This window comes from Bactrocera latifrons, unplaced genomic scaffold, assembly GCF_001853355.1.
Source record: "Bactrocera latifrons isolate USDA-ARS-PBARC rearing strain unplaced genomic scaffold, ASM185335v1 scaffold_243, whole genome shotgun sequence".
NCBI lineage: Eukaryota > Metazoa > Arthropoda > Insecta > Diptera > Tephritidae > Bactrocera > Bactrocera latifrons.
The window spans coordinates 55,002-74,721 of NW_017535997.1; the positions used below are offsets into that span (position 1 = coordinate 55,002).

The following is a 19,720-nucleotide window of genomic DNA, read 5'->3' on the forward strand; positions in this document are numbered from 1 at the left end:
GTCGCTCTGCAGTCCTTTATTTATTTATGTTGCACCATTGTGTTGCAGTACTCCTTTTTTGCTGGCATCAAAAAGCATTTTCACCAACCTATTTATTCTCCAAATGACTGCGATAAATAGTGGCTACATGAAAGACCGCCCGCCCGCCCAAACGCCCGCAGTGCTCGCGCGCACGCACASAAGTTCAACTTTAATGCAGCAACTTCAGTTGGCCCCCTTGTAATATGCCATATTTCTCTTTGAGGCAACACGAGTCGAGAACTTAAAAAACTTAAAAAAGTAGAATAATCCACTACAAAAGTAACTGCTTTAAACCTTCTCAGGTATTCCTATTCTGTGTAATGGCAGCAAAACTGCGCAGCGCATCGCAGGTGGCTACGCAACAATACTATGACTGTGTGCTCCTAGATACACACATAGACAGCTGTATGTGTGTGTTTGGGTGTGTTTATGGTTGTATGATTTGCTTTGTTGTCGAGTTGCTACCCGCTAAGCTTGCTGTGTGCGCTTCTGCTGCAGCTTTCTGACTTGTACATAATCCATAATGTAGGTACGATGTTCTCGTATTCTCCCCTCGCCACTGCCATTTCCTTTGCACTTCTTCCGTGCCTTTTCCGCACTCTTTCGCACTCCACTTCCGAAGTCATTTGTTTGTGCTTAATGGTGCCTCCTGGAATTTATGTGCCTAGAACGTTCCCAATACAAATCTACTCCAGTTTTGTGCAGCAGCAGCAGCAGCGCCTAGTGGGAGTCGCCGCCACTTCTACTTGACTAGCGAGAGCACTGCATTTATTGCTGCAATCGTCGGGGCTTGCTTAAGTCGGATAATACCGCCTCAAGTGCAAGTGACTGCGAGAAAAATGCTTTACTGACTTGGCTTTAAATAAATTACACGAATAGAAAGTAGACAAGNTATAATGAACCACTGGTAAAAATTAGATATATCTGCCTCGAACAATCTGTGAGAATACTTAATACATCGAACAGGTACTGATTAAAGCCGCAGCAGCAGCAGCAGATAAGGGGTCTCGATTCTAGAGCTAAAATTATGCGCAGATTACCCGACTTCGACTTGAACTAGTGGAGACGTTCTGTTGTACACCTGTCTCTTATACACATCTCTTAGATATTAGGCGCACTCAAATATATACTCGTACACTTATATGCAGGCATTGTGGTGATCCCTTTCTACGCCCAAGAAAACTGCTTTGAGTTTTATGGTCACGCCATCAAAGCACTTGGCACTGGCGGTCATTAAGAGAGGTTTGACAGCTCTCACTGCTCTTGTGTACATATTGCAGAGACCTACATGGTTAACCTGCTCTTCTGTACCTATGTGCTCCCTTTCTGATCTCTACATAAGTTTCAATGCAAATAAATATTATTAGGTACCAGGTCTAAAGAGGAACCGTGCTTGAAAGTAACCAAACCATTTCAACTCATATCATAATGCTACAAAACTTCAACCTATTTTTCARCGACGAACCATAATTATTCTTGAAATTATTCCTGAAAGTTTCGTTGCAATCCAAAGCCTGACGATCTTCCTCACTTCCTTTCTAAAGTAAAAAGCATTTATTCAATCTTGCAGGCATTCTCAATGAAGAAGAAAAGGTCACGTTTACTTATTGGTGCACAAATTCTTATAGTCACACCCTAACGCACCTCCGTACGGCTCCAAATATGTACGCGCATAATTTGTGCTTTCGTATACATAAGCACATTAGCGGAAATGGTAGTGGCTGCGGATGTGAATCTCATTGAGGATGCTGATGTAGGTGTTCCTCTGTGTACTTTCTGAAATATTTATTGGCGGAATAAGAGAATTTTCATAAAACCAGAAAGAGGACAGAGCACAAGTGAAAATTCATGCACGACTGCCACTGAAAATATACATATTAATGCGAAGAGGCGAAACAAATGCAAATTTACGTTTTACTAAGTACTTCGGCTGTCTCAAGACCCACCCACAGAGCGTGTTTCGAAACATCTACATTTAACGAAATGAAGAAAAAAGCGAAMAATTCAAAAGCATTATTGAGCACTTTGGCGGGAAATCGTAAAAACAGCAGGCAACAACGAAGTCTTATAACTATCATGATCTTAGAAACTATGTCATTAAATGTGTGTTCCAAATGGGAAAAGGCATTACAGTTTGTTTTTAAAATAATTCCTCTAATATCATATAAATATAATATCTAGTTACAAGTCAATATTATGAGGTTAGACATTTTCTTTTRTGGGTTTCAAGTACAGTATACCGCAAATCATGGTGAGGGCTCTTTAAATATTTCTAACCGAATTTTTTACTGTCTCAATCCACTTATTTTCAAAACAAAACAATGCACAAAGTAAAAAATTAAATGAAAAATTACGTTGGAATCTGGAAACTGGAGTAACTGAACCCTAGAAATATCCATCAATAGATCGGGAATGTTTTTCAATATGATTAATGTCATCGAATCACTCTTGCCGACAGGTGCTTCTATGGACTAAGTAGAAATAAGCTGCTCTCCCGTCGAACAAAGGCCAAATTTTACAAGTTCCTCATCGTTCCCGTCCGGCTATATGGTGCGGAGGCAAGGATAATGACTTCATCTGATGAGTTGGCCTTTGAAGTCTTAATGAAATAGGTTTTGCGGAAGATTTTTGATCGCTTGCGCAAAAGCGAATACTGTCGATAGTCGATGCAAAGATATGCTCCCGACGAACAAACACCAAACTCTACAAGTCCCTCATAATACCCGTCTTGCTATATGGTGCGAAGGCATGTACAATTGACTTAGAAGTGGTCGAGAAAAAAATTTTGTGGAAGATTTATGGTCCCTTGCGCATTGGCAACAACGAGTACCGCAGTCGATGGAACGATGAGCTGTACGAGATATACGATGCCATTGATATAGTTCAGCGAATCATCAACCGCTGGCWRGGACATGCAGTCCGAATGGAAGAGAACACTCCAGCTTTGAAGATTTTCGATTCAATACTGGTTGGTGGAAGCAGTGGAAAAGGAAGACCTCCACTCCGTTGGAGAGATCAAGTGAAGAACGACCTGGCTGCACGTGATTTTCGATTTGGCTCCAAAACTGAGTTTAAAGATATARAAATTTTCAATTTTTGATTGAAAACACACTCCTGCAAAGAGCTACAGGCATCCRTAACTATAAAGYAAAATRTTGAGAAAACAATCCATAGCAAATACGTACACAAGGTCCTTGCTAATCCCATATGKCGTTCTTCCAAACAAGATATCTTCTTCTGCATGCGCCTAAAAGAGTCCTCTAACACTAAAGGAATTCGTAAGTATCCTCGCCAGCAGTGCCGTCATTTATTATTATAGAAGGAGACTAATTCCGACATTAATTAACAATTGACCTTTGCAGAAATTCTCTTTAGTTGCAGCTGCAACGGAAAGTCTGCGATTAATGTACTTTTTGAGTGTTTGCACAAACTTTAAAACTAATTAAAAATTCAGAGCACATGCTCGCGAAAAATGTCTGTCAGGTTTTATGATGTAAAAGCGAGTCGCTCGCTCTTCATTTCACATTTCGTATGCAAATAACGTTGCCGACAAAGTTTATGTTTGACAACAACAGAAAGCTAAAAAAAATATAAATTAGAAAATASAAAAAACTCGAGCGACTAAATTTGTTAACAAGGGTCAGTTACGAGAACCGTACGTAAAGCAACAACAATGCACATTAATATAAAGTTGTACAACACAACCGCCTTACGCTATTCACAAGCGGGAGTTTAACAATTCAAAGAGAGCAAACACGTTTAGGCGATACAAATTGGTAGCCTCTTGCTATTTTCGAAACGCAATTGGCTTTCCTTTGCAATTGGCAACYTTGGGAGCCCTCGAAGCAGCAGCAGTAGCCATTRAACTTASATCATCAATCTCCAAGAATGTTCAAATAAGTAAGCTGCTTATGCGACAACGCCCAGAAACATTCACTTTTCGTGTTAATTGATATCAAATTAWTTCYGGCTATTGTCAGTGTTGCCATCGTTGCCAACGTCATGACCACGCTCGGCAATCTGCACGCACCGCTGRCCTTTGTTGCTGCACCAGCGCCGTCATTACAGCCAACAGCAGCCAAGCGATTGCGCGCAACCATAACGGAAAGCTGCTGCTCCGGTGCGGGCTGCCACACCCTCAGTCGCGCCAACAGCTCATCTCCATTATGCTGCGTCAGCGCCGATGCGCCCGCRAACTCTCAGCCAAACTGTGCCACAACTGAAGTTGCCTAGTAACTCGCACTAAACGCAYACACAYACTCTCATAGTATTTATATAATATTTTAGTATATGTGCGGCTTGTTGTCGATAGACAAAGTAATCGTAATAAAAGTTAATTAGGAAGTATTTAAATTAATTTGCCGGTTCGTAATTTGATTTAACACTATAAAATAGTAAAATACAAAACATGAGCAACTAACTTTTGCGGAGTAATTGTTGAGCATAAAGCAAAATTAAATTGAGTTTTGCAAAACCAAAAGCGTCGGCCGCATCACATATGGTTGCTCACGTGGTCTGCACTCCTACAAATAAGGAAGGCGAATGGATTCGGCGTCGAAACAAGATAGAAAGTCAGCAAATACCCACCTAAAGGTATGGCACAGCGCAGACCKCTTTGTGACGAGAAGTTTCACAGAACGATGACTTATTGTTTCGCAATCACTTCAGATCTCATAGGCTCTACATGGTTCCGATAAAAAGTTAAGATTTTGACATTACGAACTAGTTAGTACTTTTAGTTTGCTTGAATTGTAGAACGACGGTAATGATTTTTCACTTCTCTCCCTATATTTGTGCTTCATTGAAAAGCTTGGTCGGTACTGRACACAATTTCCGAAATCTTAAGAAACTCAGTAACATGATATTATAGATATTTATGAAGGATGGAGTCATGTGTAGAAGTTCACGCAAGTATCGAAAGTTCTTTGAGCGCCATTTACTTAGGAGATGAAAGAGCCAGAATCGATTCCTTAACACATAGCTCAAGCAGCGAATTCCGATCTTAGACCAAGTATCATTTTGGTAGCCAAAGAACATTCGTTTGAAAGCAAGGTAAAGTGAGAAGGCCATCCCTTCACAGGGCTGTGCGCTTGTTTTGGAACCCGTCTCGTAAAAAGCGCCTTTAATGAAAACGAAACAACAGCCTCGGATGATAGACCCCCCTTTTGATAAATGCCGGAGGAAACAGAGGAAGAGGAAGACMTCCACTCAGTTAGAGAGATCAGGTGGAAGAGGACGTTTTTGCACTTGGTATCTCGAATTGGCGCCAAATTTCTAAAACAAGAAACGGACTAACTAGGCTTTAACCGCGTAAGCGGTGTCTACGCCAACAAAGGAGAAGAAGAAGTAGATAATTATACATAAATATTTTATTAAATATTTTTTCCATATCTATTAAAATTTTTGGTCAAACTAACAAACCAATATCGCACAGTGCAGCCCACGTTTGCGCTGTTAGATCSAAATATAATTTCGCTGTTCCTTCTAAGGTACTAACACACGAGTGAACATAAGTCTTTAGTCATATCGACGTTCGAGAAGCTCTTGCTAGGTGAAGTGACCATAAATTCACGTTCGCATTTCAATTTCTCTTAGCTTATGACAATACCACACTCAAAATAAAAGGAACTGAAGAATTTCATCGCATTCCTTACAAGACACTCGCATTCTGAACCACGAATGTGCACACCCAGCAGTAAATCGTATATTTTCCAAGCTCACAGATGCCTGGCACTTTTTCATATACTCACTCCATCTGTCGCTCTTTCTCAATTAACTCGCCGGACTTATTCTAATAAATCTCTCCTTGTCAATTAATTCGCCGGACTTATTCTAATAAATCTCTCTCTGTCAATTAATTCGCCAGTCTTGGTATAATGAACCACTGGTAAAAATTAGATATATCTGCCTCGAACAATCTGTGAGAATACTTAATACATCGAACAGGTACTGATTAAAGCCGCAGCATCGATAAGGGGTCTCGATTCTAGAGCTAAAATTATGCGCAGATTACCCGACTTCGACTTGAACTAGTGGAGACGTTCTGTTGTACACTTCTCTCTTCATTTGGTATTAAAGTTCCATAAACTTATCGCCTAACACTACACCCAAGACTACCCCATTTTAAATCGGTTTGATAAGAGCAACCTTTCAGCAATGGAAACCCGCATTTGTGTGAGTGCCCGTATGTGTGTAGGTGTGTGGCTGGTACTTAAACAATTTGCTGGCACATTTAAGAGCACATTTCTTCCTTTTATTCAGGTACTTGCAATATTAATAATGAATACTCCCGCATAAAAACAAAAGCAAACACAATAAAAACAATGATGGGTAAGGTTAACAGGTGTCAACTTAGAGTTAGAGAAGAGAATTCACGTATTCGTCATCAGATATGTATGAATTTATCGGTTTTAGCAACGCACATACGAGTGGATYGGCTCAGACAACAACACTTGGTGCAACCAGCTTGGCTGGGCCAGCAGCAACTGGGGCACCTATTACCGGAGCGGCGGGGGCAACGTAACGAGCTGGAGCTGGAGCCACAGCCGCAGCCGCATGAGCGACATAGTTAGCTGGAGCTACGGCAGCGACGGATGGAGCGATGTAAGGAGCAGTATAAGCGGCTGGCACACCGTTTGCGGCAATGGGGGCATAAGGAGCTGTGTAAGCCGCTGACACGGCGGCAGGGTAGGCGGCGGCCGGCGCAACAAAACGGGCAGGAGCAGGAGCCGGAACTGCCGCAGCAATGGGAGCAGGTGGTGCGACCAACTTGGCAGGTGCCGCAGCAGCTATCAGTGGTGTTGCGTAGTAATTGCTTTGTATATCCACGCGTTGGCTGGCGACCGCAGAGTTGAATGGAGCGTTCGTGTAGGCGRCAGTGTATGCCGCTGAGTAGGGTGCAGCGTACGCTGAAGTGTATGCCGCGTAGGGTGCTGAATATGCRGCGTAGGGCGCACYATAGGCAGCGGYATAGGGCGGTGCGGCTGCGGCTGCGGCAGTGTATGGGGCGGCAGCAATAACCGGRGCAGCAGCAACAACTGGAGCAGCAGCAACAGGCGCAGCTACGGCCACTTGGTCGGGCTTAGCTGTCACGCAGCTAGCACTCAGAGCAATCACCAGCAACAACAACAACGACAACTAGAAGAATGTAGGAAAGTCAATACATAACTGTGCGCAAATAAAAAGTCCTTTCCTCAATTCAATCAACCACTTACGAGTTTCGACATCCTGAGTAATATTTGATGGGTCTTTTATTTGGTTTTGGTTTTTGTTCTTGTTTTTGCTATTGGTTTCGCTCCTTGTTCTGTTTGGCTTCTTCCTTACTATATTGCTTCTTATTCGTGGCGAATTCTTGAGTTTGCCGCTTTTAATCAACGATGGTGCGCTGAGTCGTGCATAGAATGCATTCCACTACAGTGGATCGCTCGCATTTTATAGGGTGGAGCCGGTGGTTAGCGCTCATTGCACATCATGCCGCATTACTTAGAGCGTGTTCCCCTCCTTCTGGCATATTCTGCTACTGCTACYGCCACCTATTCTACGCCTGGCTCTTTACCTCTTGCCAYGCCACTGGTGAGGTTGGTTGAACGCTTTGCCAACTTTTGTTAACTTCTTAATGCAAATGTTCGTCGTCTGCGACATCAATTTGTCAAAACCGTAGCACTTTGAGTGACGGTATGGTCGGTTGTATGGCTTTTGTGCGGTGCGGTTACTCGCTTATACATACACATGCCGAGCTTAGGAGTATATATCGCGGTGTGTATAGCTCTACAAATTGCGTTCCATTGCAAAACAATACAAAAGTGCTCAGTTTACTGCCATTCAAGGACTTGCCGTCGTTATACGCCGTTGGCAAATTATCAAGGAATGTTTATAGCAAGAAGTTAGTTTTCAGTTAGTAGATATCTATTATATTTATACACTACATATATATATACCTGTATATACATATAGGCATTCGTGTTTTCGTCTGCACGTCAATATCCAGTTATAAGCGTTTGAAAATTGAAGTATATACTTATTAATGTACTTCCAMATATATTTACATTATATACATTGGTGTATGTATGCAATAGAATACAGACGAAAAGAGTTTATCACGGCGAATTCATGAACTGATTAAGAGAAGAGTCGAGAAATATTTCTGTTGAAGCAACAATTTAAAACTTAAAACTTTCAAAGCTGGCAGATCTATGTGCTATGTACATATAWATGTATATACATATGTGCTATGTRTATACTATGTGATCAAGTTTGTCTGGACTGTCTTCCAAAATAAAGAGTTCTGTTTGAAATTAAACCGTTGAAAATGTTGAAAAATAATTCGGCGAATCCACTTTAAGACAAACACAAATATTTGAGTGGCAAAAAACGGTCGGAAAGTCATGGAAACCTTGCCACGTCCATCCAGGCTTAGTAATACGATAACAAAGAAAAAGCTAGAGAAACTATGCTTTAAATTGCCATGTTCGTAATCATAGAGATAGCAGAGGTTCTTGACAAATAAATCGACTCACTGCATATTGGTTACTGTTTTCGGTATGCAACATGTCAAAGCGTAACTTTYACCAAAAGACCTGAATCGTTTGATCGTCGAGGAGAGATCACAAAATAGATGCTTTACGACTCAGTGGAAGTCCTTATTTTCATCAAACCGAGGAAACCAAAATTCGGTGAATGGCATTCAAGCCGAGGCCAAAAACCAGTTAGGTAGGTCGTAAGATTGTTCCACAAATCTATGGATCTCATTTGGACAAAGATATCGTCGAAGCGTTTTGGGCTTATCACAAATTTATAAAGTCGATTAATATCAATCCCAGCCACTTCGCTAAGCTGGTCAAATATGTGTCTACCAAGATATTTCAATCTCAAGCTCAAAAGCCGGACAAAAGATTAAAAAAAGGGCAAGATATTTCCACCTTGCTTTCCTCCAGACAGATTTTGCAAAGAGCGTGCGACAAAATTTTGGTAATACCGCGTGTGTACCTATTGCACAGTGTACAATTCACTTTGAACCAGAAAGATCTCGCACTCGTTCTRGTTGYTAACCAGCGCTTGCCAAGCTGACTGGAGCTCCAAAAATCCAGCCTTAGAGCGCAATAAGATATCGAACAACCGACTCGCTTCCAATCAAGCAAAACGGCTTTGCAGTTTCCTGCGATTCCGCTGTGCGWGTAATAYGGAAAAACATTCAAGATGTTTCTAATGAGRTTATGCCCAACTTGACAAGTTTTGAACMTCCYCTCCATGGRTTTTGCTCAGMCCACAATTCCCTCGCCGGTGTGTGAGCATAAAAGGGATCACCAGGCAACGGCTCCACGATGCGATTCGAAGTAGTGGGGAATTTCAATGTTCTACTCCCTGGGACCCCTTATATACCCAGCTTCTAACGACCTTTCRACCGAATAGACCACGTCCAGCACGCAGTGGAGAAAATATAGCAACYATAGCTGASAGTGTACACTAAGACCGTGGAGAGTCGATTCGGTGCCGTTTGCAAGAACTCGGACTGACGTATTGAACGACTTAAAGCATTTTACGTTTAGACCTTAAGTTGAAAGCGAATAAGATTGCGCAAGATTTAAAGCCGATCGACCATCCTAAACGACATCACTTCGCTCTATGGGCTTTTAATAAGTTCCAAGAATGTCCGATGTTTTCGATCCAAGTTTTATTCAGCGATGACGACCAATTCTGGCTCAATGRGTATGTAAAAAGCAAAATTGCCATATTGGAGCGAATAGAAACCTGAAGAGATTCAAGAGCTGATCATCCCGAAAAAATAACGGTTTTGTATGGTTTGTGAGCCAGTGAAACTATCGGTCCATACTCTTCAAAAATGATACCGGTTAGAAAGTAATCCTCAATGACGACCGTTATCGTCAGATGATAACCGAACATTTGATGCCTAAAATTGAAGCTCGTGATCTCGGCGAAGTTTGGTGATTTCACACCGTTGGACTTTTTCTTKTGTGGATATATAAAGTCTAAAGTCCATGCTAACAAAATCGCGCGTGTCATTCGTCAGTTACCAGTCGAAGTACGCAAACGAATCATCSAAAATTGGRCAAAGGAAGGACCGTCTCTGTCGTAGCCGCGGCCAATATTTGAAAGAGATAATCTTCAAAAAAATAAATGCCAAAGATTGTTATTAATAGATAGAATGATAATAAACATTCCCCATTAAATTGTAACTGTCTGAGTGTTTTCTGAAAAMAAAGTGTCAGTTTTCTTAAAAATCAAAGAACTGATGAAAACAAATTTACTACTTCAGTTGGCGCTCAACAGTTGGGGTCGTGGTCAACATTTGCGAAATGTCGGCGAGTAAAAAAAATCTTCAACGCATTACTGGTATTTTACTTAAATTTACTTATTCTTCGGACATTTGCTTATTTGTTGGACACTGGCTTCATTTGCAAAAGATTGAGGGACGGAATGTGTATGTATGTATGTATTTAGATATATTTTTCAAGTATTGCCACGCTGATCTAGTGCTTGCATATATATCGAATTATTTAAAGCGTTCGACTATGTTTGTTTRATGGGAATTCCATGTGCGACGTGTGGCGGTCGCCGGGTCGTTGGTGCGCTTTGTTTGATTCATTGGCGCGCAGACTTAGTGACTAAGTGTGATTAGAATATCAATTTTTTATAACTTACATTCATATGTAAATATGTATATCGAGGCATTACAAGTATGTGTTTTATCAAATACATGCTTTTACACCAAGTTGATGGTATTTCAATGGGTAAGTAGTAACTGTGCGCCGCCGCGTCAAACTGTTGCGCATGCGCACTCTATTGTTCATGCATGCGGCTGCATTTAGAGTGCGTGGTAGCTGTTGTCTGCTGGCCAAACTTGGCAATTATTCTTTGTAGGTTAGTAGTGTGGCGAGCGTTAATTGACACTTGGCTGTCAGCGCATTGCCGCTATTTGTCGCAATCCCGTCAACGCCAACGCCAACCACAGCGGTTGAAAGTGAAAATGAYAATTTCATTTACAACATTAAATAATCCTAAACCAATAATATGCGAAATTAGCTAAAAAAAAAATACGCTCAAAAAGGCTTTGAGTGAAATGTYATCACTGTTTTTGCTTTCTTCGAATTTTCCGTAAGAGTTATGTCAAGCCCCCGTAGAATACATTTCCAATATAAAAGCAAAAGCTTATCGGGAAATGATAAGTATTTCGATAATCGCTAATTGTAGAGTGCAACACGTGGACTACTTGGACTACTCGTGAAGAAAATGTGGCYAAAAGTGAATATATCCGCTTGGCGGCCTCTAACGGCCTCTTTCGTTTTTGTTTATTAACCATTTAAATTGCTTTGCAGCTCCTGACGCTGTGCATCTGCTGCGCTTCCTTGTTCACCAAAGTGCTGACCGCTGTGCCGCTTGCTACSGCGCCGCTCGATCCGGACGTGGAGATCCTGCCAAGTGCCAGCGCTGTTAGCAGCCAATTCATATACCAGGTCCACAATAAGCCRATAAATGAACCAGCTGTGGCGCCAATTCTCGGTGTTAATCCGCCAGCCGTGGCCGTTCCACTGAACAGTATTCCTGTTGCGCATACAAGTGTGCCTCTAGCAGCGCCCTCACCAGTGCTGCGGCCACCTATAGTTCCTATAGCCCAACAAGCTGCGCCTTTAGTACCATTTCCACCAACTTTGCCTGTTCCTTCTATTATTCCCACCACCTTAATCTCACAGGCGACTCGCGTTTTTGTCCCGCCAGCATTTGCGTACGCACCTGCGCGTTTGGCACTCATCCGAGCAGTCCCCGGCCGTCTGCGCTCTCGATTTACTTACAGGCGTCGTCCARCTGCCATAGCTCTGCGCCGTTATCCTACTCGATCAGCATACCAGCGGYACGGTTAACTAATTCTAATAATTTCTAGCTACTCTGCAATGTCCACGAGTCTATGAAACAGGTAAACGTCTAACCGAAGTACAGGTTAGTTAATTAATTCTAAAAATATATTTAATTTTTCCCGAAATAGTAATCAATACGTACAGGCATATATTAAATGAAAGGATAGAAAATATATTTATGAAACTTTGCATGGTATTTGAAAGGCATATCTACTTTATTGTTATGAAGCACGAAATTAAAAAAAAAAATAATCACTTAAAATAATATTTACAACAAATAAACTTATTATTTGTCTTTTAATATTGCAGTAGCATTAAGGGAAAAAAGTGCATAAGAGGTTATAAAGAGTGATCCATTTCCAGGCTAGCTACTTTATACAGAAAAAACAGAAACTTCAAATATTGGATGGATGATATTTTTTATCATTCTTTCTATCAAAAATATTTTTTGACATTTATTTTTTGAAGATTATCTCTTTCAATTGTTATCGGCGACGTCTCCGGTGGGCTAACCGTTTTTTTATTACTATTTTTAGTACTGGCGAATGACACACGTAACATTTTGCTCCAAGGCTTGACGAGACGCGGGATTACCCGCATATACTTTAAGCTTTATATCTGACTGATATCACACCATCTCTGTGGCCAAACGACCGACCTAAATCGTGAAACTATCTGCTAAGTGTTATCTCAATAAATCCATTGACTGATGCGATGTGTGAAAAGTGGTTCTATCTTGTTGAAACTAAATGTTACCGCGATCATTAGCTTCAAATTCAGGCTACAAATAGTCGGTTCTCAATGCGCGATAAGAGTTACCATTCACGGTTATGTTCGCACCGGTATCATTTTGTGAAGATCCGACGGTTCACAAACGCTAAAAAGCCGATGGTTGATGGTTGGTCTTGATGAAACAGAAACTCTTGTATCTCGTCATTTATAATGAGGGAATTTGGCTTATTTGTAATATATACATATTGAGCCAAAAATGCACAAAATTTGGTTCGAGAACGTCGGATCTTCTTGGAAGTTTTCAAGAGTCCATAGAGAGAAGCGATGTCGCTAAGGATAAAGCGCTTCAGTTCTTGTACAAGTTGTAGTTTTTACGCTTTCAATTAAATAACTCGCCTAGAAGGTGCCGAGTGTTTCCAGACAGCCCCAGTTGTTGCGAACGGCGCCAAATCGACTTTCCACGATCTACGTGTGGTCTACGTGTACACTCTCAGTTACGGCTACTATATTTTCTGCACTGCTTGCTGATTGTAATCTGCTCGGTCGAATAATATCCCGTAATGAATATTGGTTCTCAAGATGGGCCAAATAATACGGAACAAAAGTAATATGACAGCTGACACGACGCACACGTGATTCGCCAGAAAAGGCTATTGAAAAAAGTACCTCTACTCGGATCACCCGTCATTTAGCTATGGTAGACACCGATCGTGTTATACCTAATTACAAAATTGTGTCAGACGACGCAGGCTAAATCCTATTCCAGATAATTCTACAGATCATAATTATTAGAATATATTGGAGCCAAATTGTTTCAATATTAGTTGAGTTGAGTACTACGTCGGCACCCCTTCCGTATTAGTATTCCGTTAGTATTTCCGTTCCCACGACAGCCGGGTCTACGTAGACGGAACAGACCAGGATTCTTTCCACCCAAGGACTGTCAACTCGGCAGTATTCTGTCGCTATAAAAACAACAACAATACATATTATTCCTATAGGACAGAACTGTAAATATAATTCCAAGAGAAGTATGTATAATTAAATTGGAATCAATCGCTGAGTCCAAATATTGCATTCTCTGATATCAAGTCTAACGCCCAAAGCAAAACTCAAGTCAATTTAGAATGTTAGACACTCGATGARTTTTGCTTATAAAGTAAAAGATTTYGGCAAAATAACGAAAGTAAAATTAAATTAATACTCCATGCTGAGACGAGTTTGTGGTAAATTGAAGCATTTTTGATATTTAATTCCCTCTTTCATTTTATTTTCTAAAATTTGATTTAGTTTCAAGGATTTGAAATGCACACGCCGGAAATACACCAGCACAAACACGTGAATTTGCRTCCACACACACCCACGGGCGGCTGCGTGTAGTTGTGGACAGGCGAGTGGGAGTACACTTTTGGATATGCCGGCTAGCGARACAATGTTCCGTTAGTAAAGTTTGTTGCATTTCAGAATTTGACAGAACGGCTTGAAGCATCCAAGCAGCATACCGAAAATCCTCATTGTACTTTATTGTATGTATTTATAATTTTTCTACAATTCTATGCACTGGCATGTGCACACACACACACACACACATGCGTGCATACGAACATATAGATTTTAATATTGCAGGAATAAAAAATCATTTAAAAAGGGGGTTGCTTGTGAAAGCAATTAAAACGTGTTGACTAAGTTGTGTAGCGCGCAGAAGCTGCCAGCGTTGTAGTGGTTGCTCAAACACACTTACACACACACACAACCATACACACGAGCGTGCATTTAAGGCAATGTGGGCAGTGTGTATATCAAAAAAATCGGAGTCCACTATTCATACGTTCATCTGGTCGAAATTGAGTGACTTCCACAGTTCAATTCATGGCACTGAATCGTGGGCTCACAGTTCATTCCGCCACGTGGCCATAAAAAGGATGCGTGAAAATGTGTTATATCGTAGCGGCATATATCGTGCACAGACTTTCGAATGCCGAACCATAAATTTTTSTAGGAACTGCGTTTCGSAAACGAAAATTTTCGAACTCTTCGAATTCAGCACTGAAGAATTCAAAGATAGCCAGCATCAGAACTATTTGTCTCGTTTCGAACTTTCCACTGCTATAAATACGAATTCACAATTTCGATGTGCTTACAAGGATATAACTMATAATTCGWGGTTCGAAGTTCGCMAACKATGTTTCGAAGTTACATTTATTGCTTAGTTAGATGTCGAGTTTGAAATATTTGCTKTTCGAATCCTCTAAGGATTTCGGGTGTGTAACTTCGCTTTTTAAGTCGAAAGAAACAAAGGGTGCCATCATTTAATGTCCTTTATAAATCTGTTAAATCCCAATATGAGCCCCAAGCAAAACAGTCTTTCAACTGGATTCCATTTGAATTTGGTCGAAAAGCGTTTGCCACGCCACTATCCGCGAGAAATTGTAACGACAAGCTTGCCAGCAACACACATGKACACAAACTAGCCCCTCCAACTCAAAATCAGCACAATCAGTGAATATTTAATCGTAGTACAACGCAATTCGGAGCATATTACATGTTGAAGGATGTAATGACCCAGGATTAGTTGACCAACCATAACCTACAAAGTTCGTTCGGAAAGTAATAGGACTGATTTTCTTCCCCCGTGACATTACTTCGGAGCGCGCACCCACAGGATTTGGTAGAGGGCGTTCCTAGCTAATAGTAGAGGTACGCGATTAAATTCTGAGTGAAACTCGGTATATCTGCGACAGAGAGCTTTGATGTGATCAAAGAGGCTTACCCTGAAGTTATTTTAGCAAGAAGTGGTGTGTTTCGGTGGCACCAGGCCTTTTTAGAGWTCCGAGAAGAGGTCGCTAGTGAATGAGCAAATCCGAAGTGAAAACGATGCTCATTGCTCATTTTTGGACAACAAAGGCATCGTCCACCAAGAATTTGTTCCTCCTGGACAAACCGTCAAGACCAAGTTTTACATGGAAGTCCTCAAGAGACTCAAGCGAAGGGACAATCGGATTCGACAAGATTTCGCAGCCGATTGGSAGTTGCACCACTGCAACGCCCCGGCTCACACCGCCTTTCTTGTGAACAGCTACCTAACCAAGGCCGGCATCCCAACGCTTCCGCAGTCGCCCTACAGCCCAGATGGGGCATCTGGACTTTTTTTGTTTTCTTGACTGAAAAAGCTGATGAAACGCAAGCACTTTGAGACGACAGAGGGGATCCAAGTAGGATGCCCCTCGGGTTTCAAGGCTATTCTGGAGAATGACTTCCATCATGCCTTCAATGCTTGGAAATCGCACTTTCAGCGCTACATCGACGCAGAAGGAGCCTATTTTGAAAGTTTTTAAAGAATTGTTCAACTATTTTTTTTTTTTTTTATTGACACAATCCCTGTAATTCTCTGTCGTAAGAATTCATGTCGGATACTAGTGTCTGTTTTGGTTGTTAGGTCGCACTTTTCATACCTAGTTCCTAGCGGTTTATTGTTTGGAAATACGAAAATATTCCGGTATATGGGACTTATTTTTTTCGAGGTCTCAGATTGACTGATGAATCGTACAAGAAGTATTGGCAAYAGAAAAATTTATTTTCGAAATCGGACAATGTCTTCAAAGGACGTACTTGACGACACAAAAGATTCCCGATTACTATTTTTTTTAGATATTCCAAATATACAAACTTGTTCGCACAATCCTAAGTAATAAAGAGGCAGACGGCCGTAATAACCAACTTTACCGGCTACAAAAAGCGACAGCTCCACTGAATGCTTTCCAAATATTTACTGACAAACACTCCAACTATTCCTTTCTTGAGCACTAGAAATTTGCCGGCATTATCACATTTTCATGGCCAAGTTCACCAATAATGGTTTACCTTCCATGACTTGTAACTTCAGTAAAGACAACTTAACTCCATAAATAATGTTTGACAACATTTCGCCTCTACACACACATTCGTATGTATATTTGTACGCCAGTCTTCACAAAGCCGCTACCGACGCTGCATATTCAAGTAGCGTCGCAGATACATGTTTGGTTTTAGGGAAAACACAAAACGCTGGCTGAAGAAAGACAGTTTTTATACTGTGGTATGTTTATTTCGTTGAGTACGTGATGAAGTTTCTTCAGGGACAAACCCTCTACAGTACAGACCGTGGACTTGAGAAGACAGTTTTGGTCAAACACCTTAGTTTGCTATAAAAAGCATGAGCATACCGGTAGCAGTTATCAAAAACATTCGCCAGCTCAACGTGAAGACAGCTCGAGTAGTCAGAAGAAATCAAACAAAAAACCTTTCAAAATGTTCAAATACGTAAGCGATCCCGTTCGACTTCTTAGTGAATCATTAAAACTAATAAAAAATATGTATATCTGTGTAACTTTTCTAGGCTGTTGTCATCTTCGCTGCCATCGCCTGCGCTGCCGCTAAACCTCACATTCTAGCTGCTGCTCCGTTGGCCGTCGCCGCTCCGGCGCCTATCATCACCGCCACCAGCAGTCAAGTTGTCGCACGCAACCACAATGGCATCGCATTCGCTCCAGTAGTCGCCCAGGCATCCATTGCACCCATCGCTCCAGTCGCTAAGGTTGTCGCCCCAGTAGCCGCTGCTCCATTGGCCGCACCAATTGCCCCTCTTGCSGCTCCAGCACCTTTGATCGCACGCTACGCTGCCGCTCCCGCACCACTTTTGGCCCGYTACGCTGCTGCTCCCTTCGCTTATCCTGCCCATTTGGCATCCTACGCTGCCCCTGCTGCCTTCTCCTACGCCCCCGCGTACGCACCAACTCTGCGTTATGCCGCTGCCGCCCCCGCTCCAGTTGTGTGGTAAAACAGAACAACAAACGATATTCTAAGGATAGACTGTGATAGTTTTTAAGCGATTAAAAGATACTATTGAAATATAAACGACTTACTGTTAATTAATCGTAGTTGCTTTGCATTCTATTCTATCTTTGATGGTATTAATATTTACGAGATTATTCGGTAGTAATAAGAAATAATTAGGAAGTAACGAAAGTTAATGAGCGGTCTACAACAACTTTTCTTAGTTCTCTTATTTCTCTAGTTTTATCTCATTACACCTGAACTTACCTGTATTAAGTGCCCGAAAATTTGTAGTACCTAGAAAGGAACGTTGTATATATATTTACTTCATACAGTATCCGGTTTAACCGTATTCCGGGCCCTGGCGAAGTCGATTAGCCTCAATCCATTTGGGGATGTTTCATGGAAGCTGAGTCCTTCTCTTCCGTCGGGAAGTAGGCGCAAATCAGTGATATATTGTAGAACTTCGATTTGATGCGGATTTTGGCTAGGTGTTCATCCTTCGATGGGAATGCTAGGACTCGACGATGGAGTCTCTCTCCCACCACGAATCCCACACCGGATTTGCGCTTGTTTATATGGCCACTGTAGTAAATGCCAAAAGGACCTAGTCGGCTCAATGTTTGTACCATCCGTCGCACTTCTTGGACGACGATGTATTCTGCTCACTTTAGCTCGCCTTCAAACGAGTGCTCTTTGCTTAAACAGAGGATACATCGTCTAACACCAGAAGTCGTGAGCTGCCTGAGCCATATGAAAAATAATTATTTCTGATTACTCCAAAGTGAATAGCGCTCAGAGAACTTTTCTCACTTGCGTGAAGTTCTACATATGTCTACATTCTTCCAAACGCGGGACAGTCAAGAAGGAAGTGTTGTTTCCACCTTATCATACATCTTCTGCAGGGGGTGGTAGGATTCCAGACGCCATACTGCGTGAACGCTATAGGGCAATGACCCGGGCAAAGCGCCATTACTAGGGAGAGGCTAGCCGACAGGTGGTCTGCACGAAAGATATCTTCACGAACATAGCATCTGTTAGTCTGTTCTTTCTTCAATGAAATGCTTCAATCAACAGTTCCCTAATTCCACAATGAATTGGATTTGATGTAGTCTTATTCGCGAGTTATATGTTATTTAGTGATAGTGCCCTGAAACCTGGTTTAATAAATGTTTTCGCAAACTTTGAAACAATAAATTTTACCTGAAATATGGATGCCAGTATACTACTGTGCCCAAAAAATATGGTGACATTTGACTTTAAACTGCGCGCGTCGAAGGATTTGGAGAATTATTATTTTTAGGTTGGTAGTACTGTCAGTCGCATTTAAGTATGTCAAAGTTCATGTCAAAATATTCATTAGTTTTTGAGATACGTGTCGTTTTGGGAGCTGCTAAAAGTGAGTTTTTCGTTTTTTGCGATGTCGAAATTTGTTGAGCAAAGACATTAAACGATCATTTCGCCAAAAACTCAACCCATATCGTTCCGCAACCACCTAGTCCAGTCACTATAGTAAGTTCACTTCGGAATTCGAGATACCCAATATACAATAWTTACAGACTTAGAGCTGGGTATCTCGAATTCCGAGATTCTTACCTAATTTAAGCTTAAATGACAGGACCGTATTMCCCTGATATGGCGCCGTGCGACCTCTGGCTGTTCACCAAGCACAAAAGAGCGCTCCGGGAACACCGTCTTTATACGATATTCAAGCCGCAGCGAAGACGGAACTGAAGGCCATCCCGGAAAGTGACTACAACCAGTGTTTCGAAGATTGGAAAATCCGTTGGCATAATGTACTACATCTAGTGGGATTACTTTGAAGGGGATGAAATTGATTTGAATTAGACTCAATGTTGAATTTTACCAAGAGGGAGTGATATCAGTCCACACYTTCATTCCATATGTACATATTTCTAAACATAAACCTACATTGTGGACCATACGACTAACTGAATGGCTAATAATTATCAACAGCACAGCTCACGCCTGAGAGGATAAGTGATGATAGAGAAAGATCCAAAAAGTAACTTTTGGTTATTACGAAGAGTCTGATTTTGCGCTCAGTCATTAGAAGTTTCGACATAATTGAAATTACACATTACAGGTACTCCGAAATTTAGCTGAAATTCTAATGCCACCGATGATAGAATAGAATGCAAAGCAACTTCGAGTAATTAGAATTTAGTAGTTTATATTTCAATAGTATCTTTTAATCGCTTAAAAACTATCACAGTCTATCCTTAGAATATCGTTTGTTGTTCTGTTTTACCACACAACTGGAG

At 41.4% G+C, this 19,720-nt stretch overlaps 2 protein-coding genes across 2 annotated transcripts; one reads left to right on the plus strand and one right to left on the minus strand.

The window, feature by feature from the left end:
• Nucleotides 1–6,459: 6,459 nt before the first annotated feature.
• On the minus strand, nt 6,460–7,247 carry LOC108969195 (vitelline membrane protein Vm26Ab-like). Its single transcript, XM_018933731.1, has 2 exons — nt 7,236–7,247; nt 6,460–7,158 (listed from the first exon to the last, which is right to left on the minus strand). Exons 1-2 carry the CDS (start codon nt 7,245–7,247, stop codon nt 6,460–6,462), a joined length of 711 nt encoding a protein of 236 aa, XP_018789276.1.
• A 9,598-nt stretch (nt 7,248–16,845) lies between these two features.
• On the plus strand, nt 16,846–17,530 carry LOC108969204 (cuticle protein 16.5-like). The gene is made up of 2 exons (XM_018933740.1): nt 16,846–16,922; nt 16,999–17,530. Exons 1-2 carry the CDS (start codon nt 16,911–16,913, stop codon nt 17,437–17,439), a joined length of 453 nt encoding a protein of 150 aa, XP_018789285.1. The 5' UTR covers nt 16,846–16,910; the 3' UTR covers nt 17,440–17,530.
• The last annotated feature ends 2,190 nt before the right edge of the window (nt 17,531–19,720 follow it).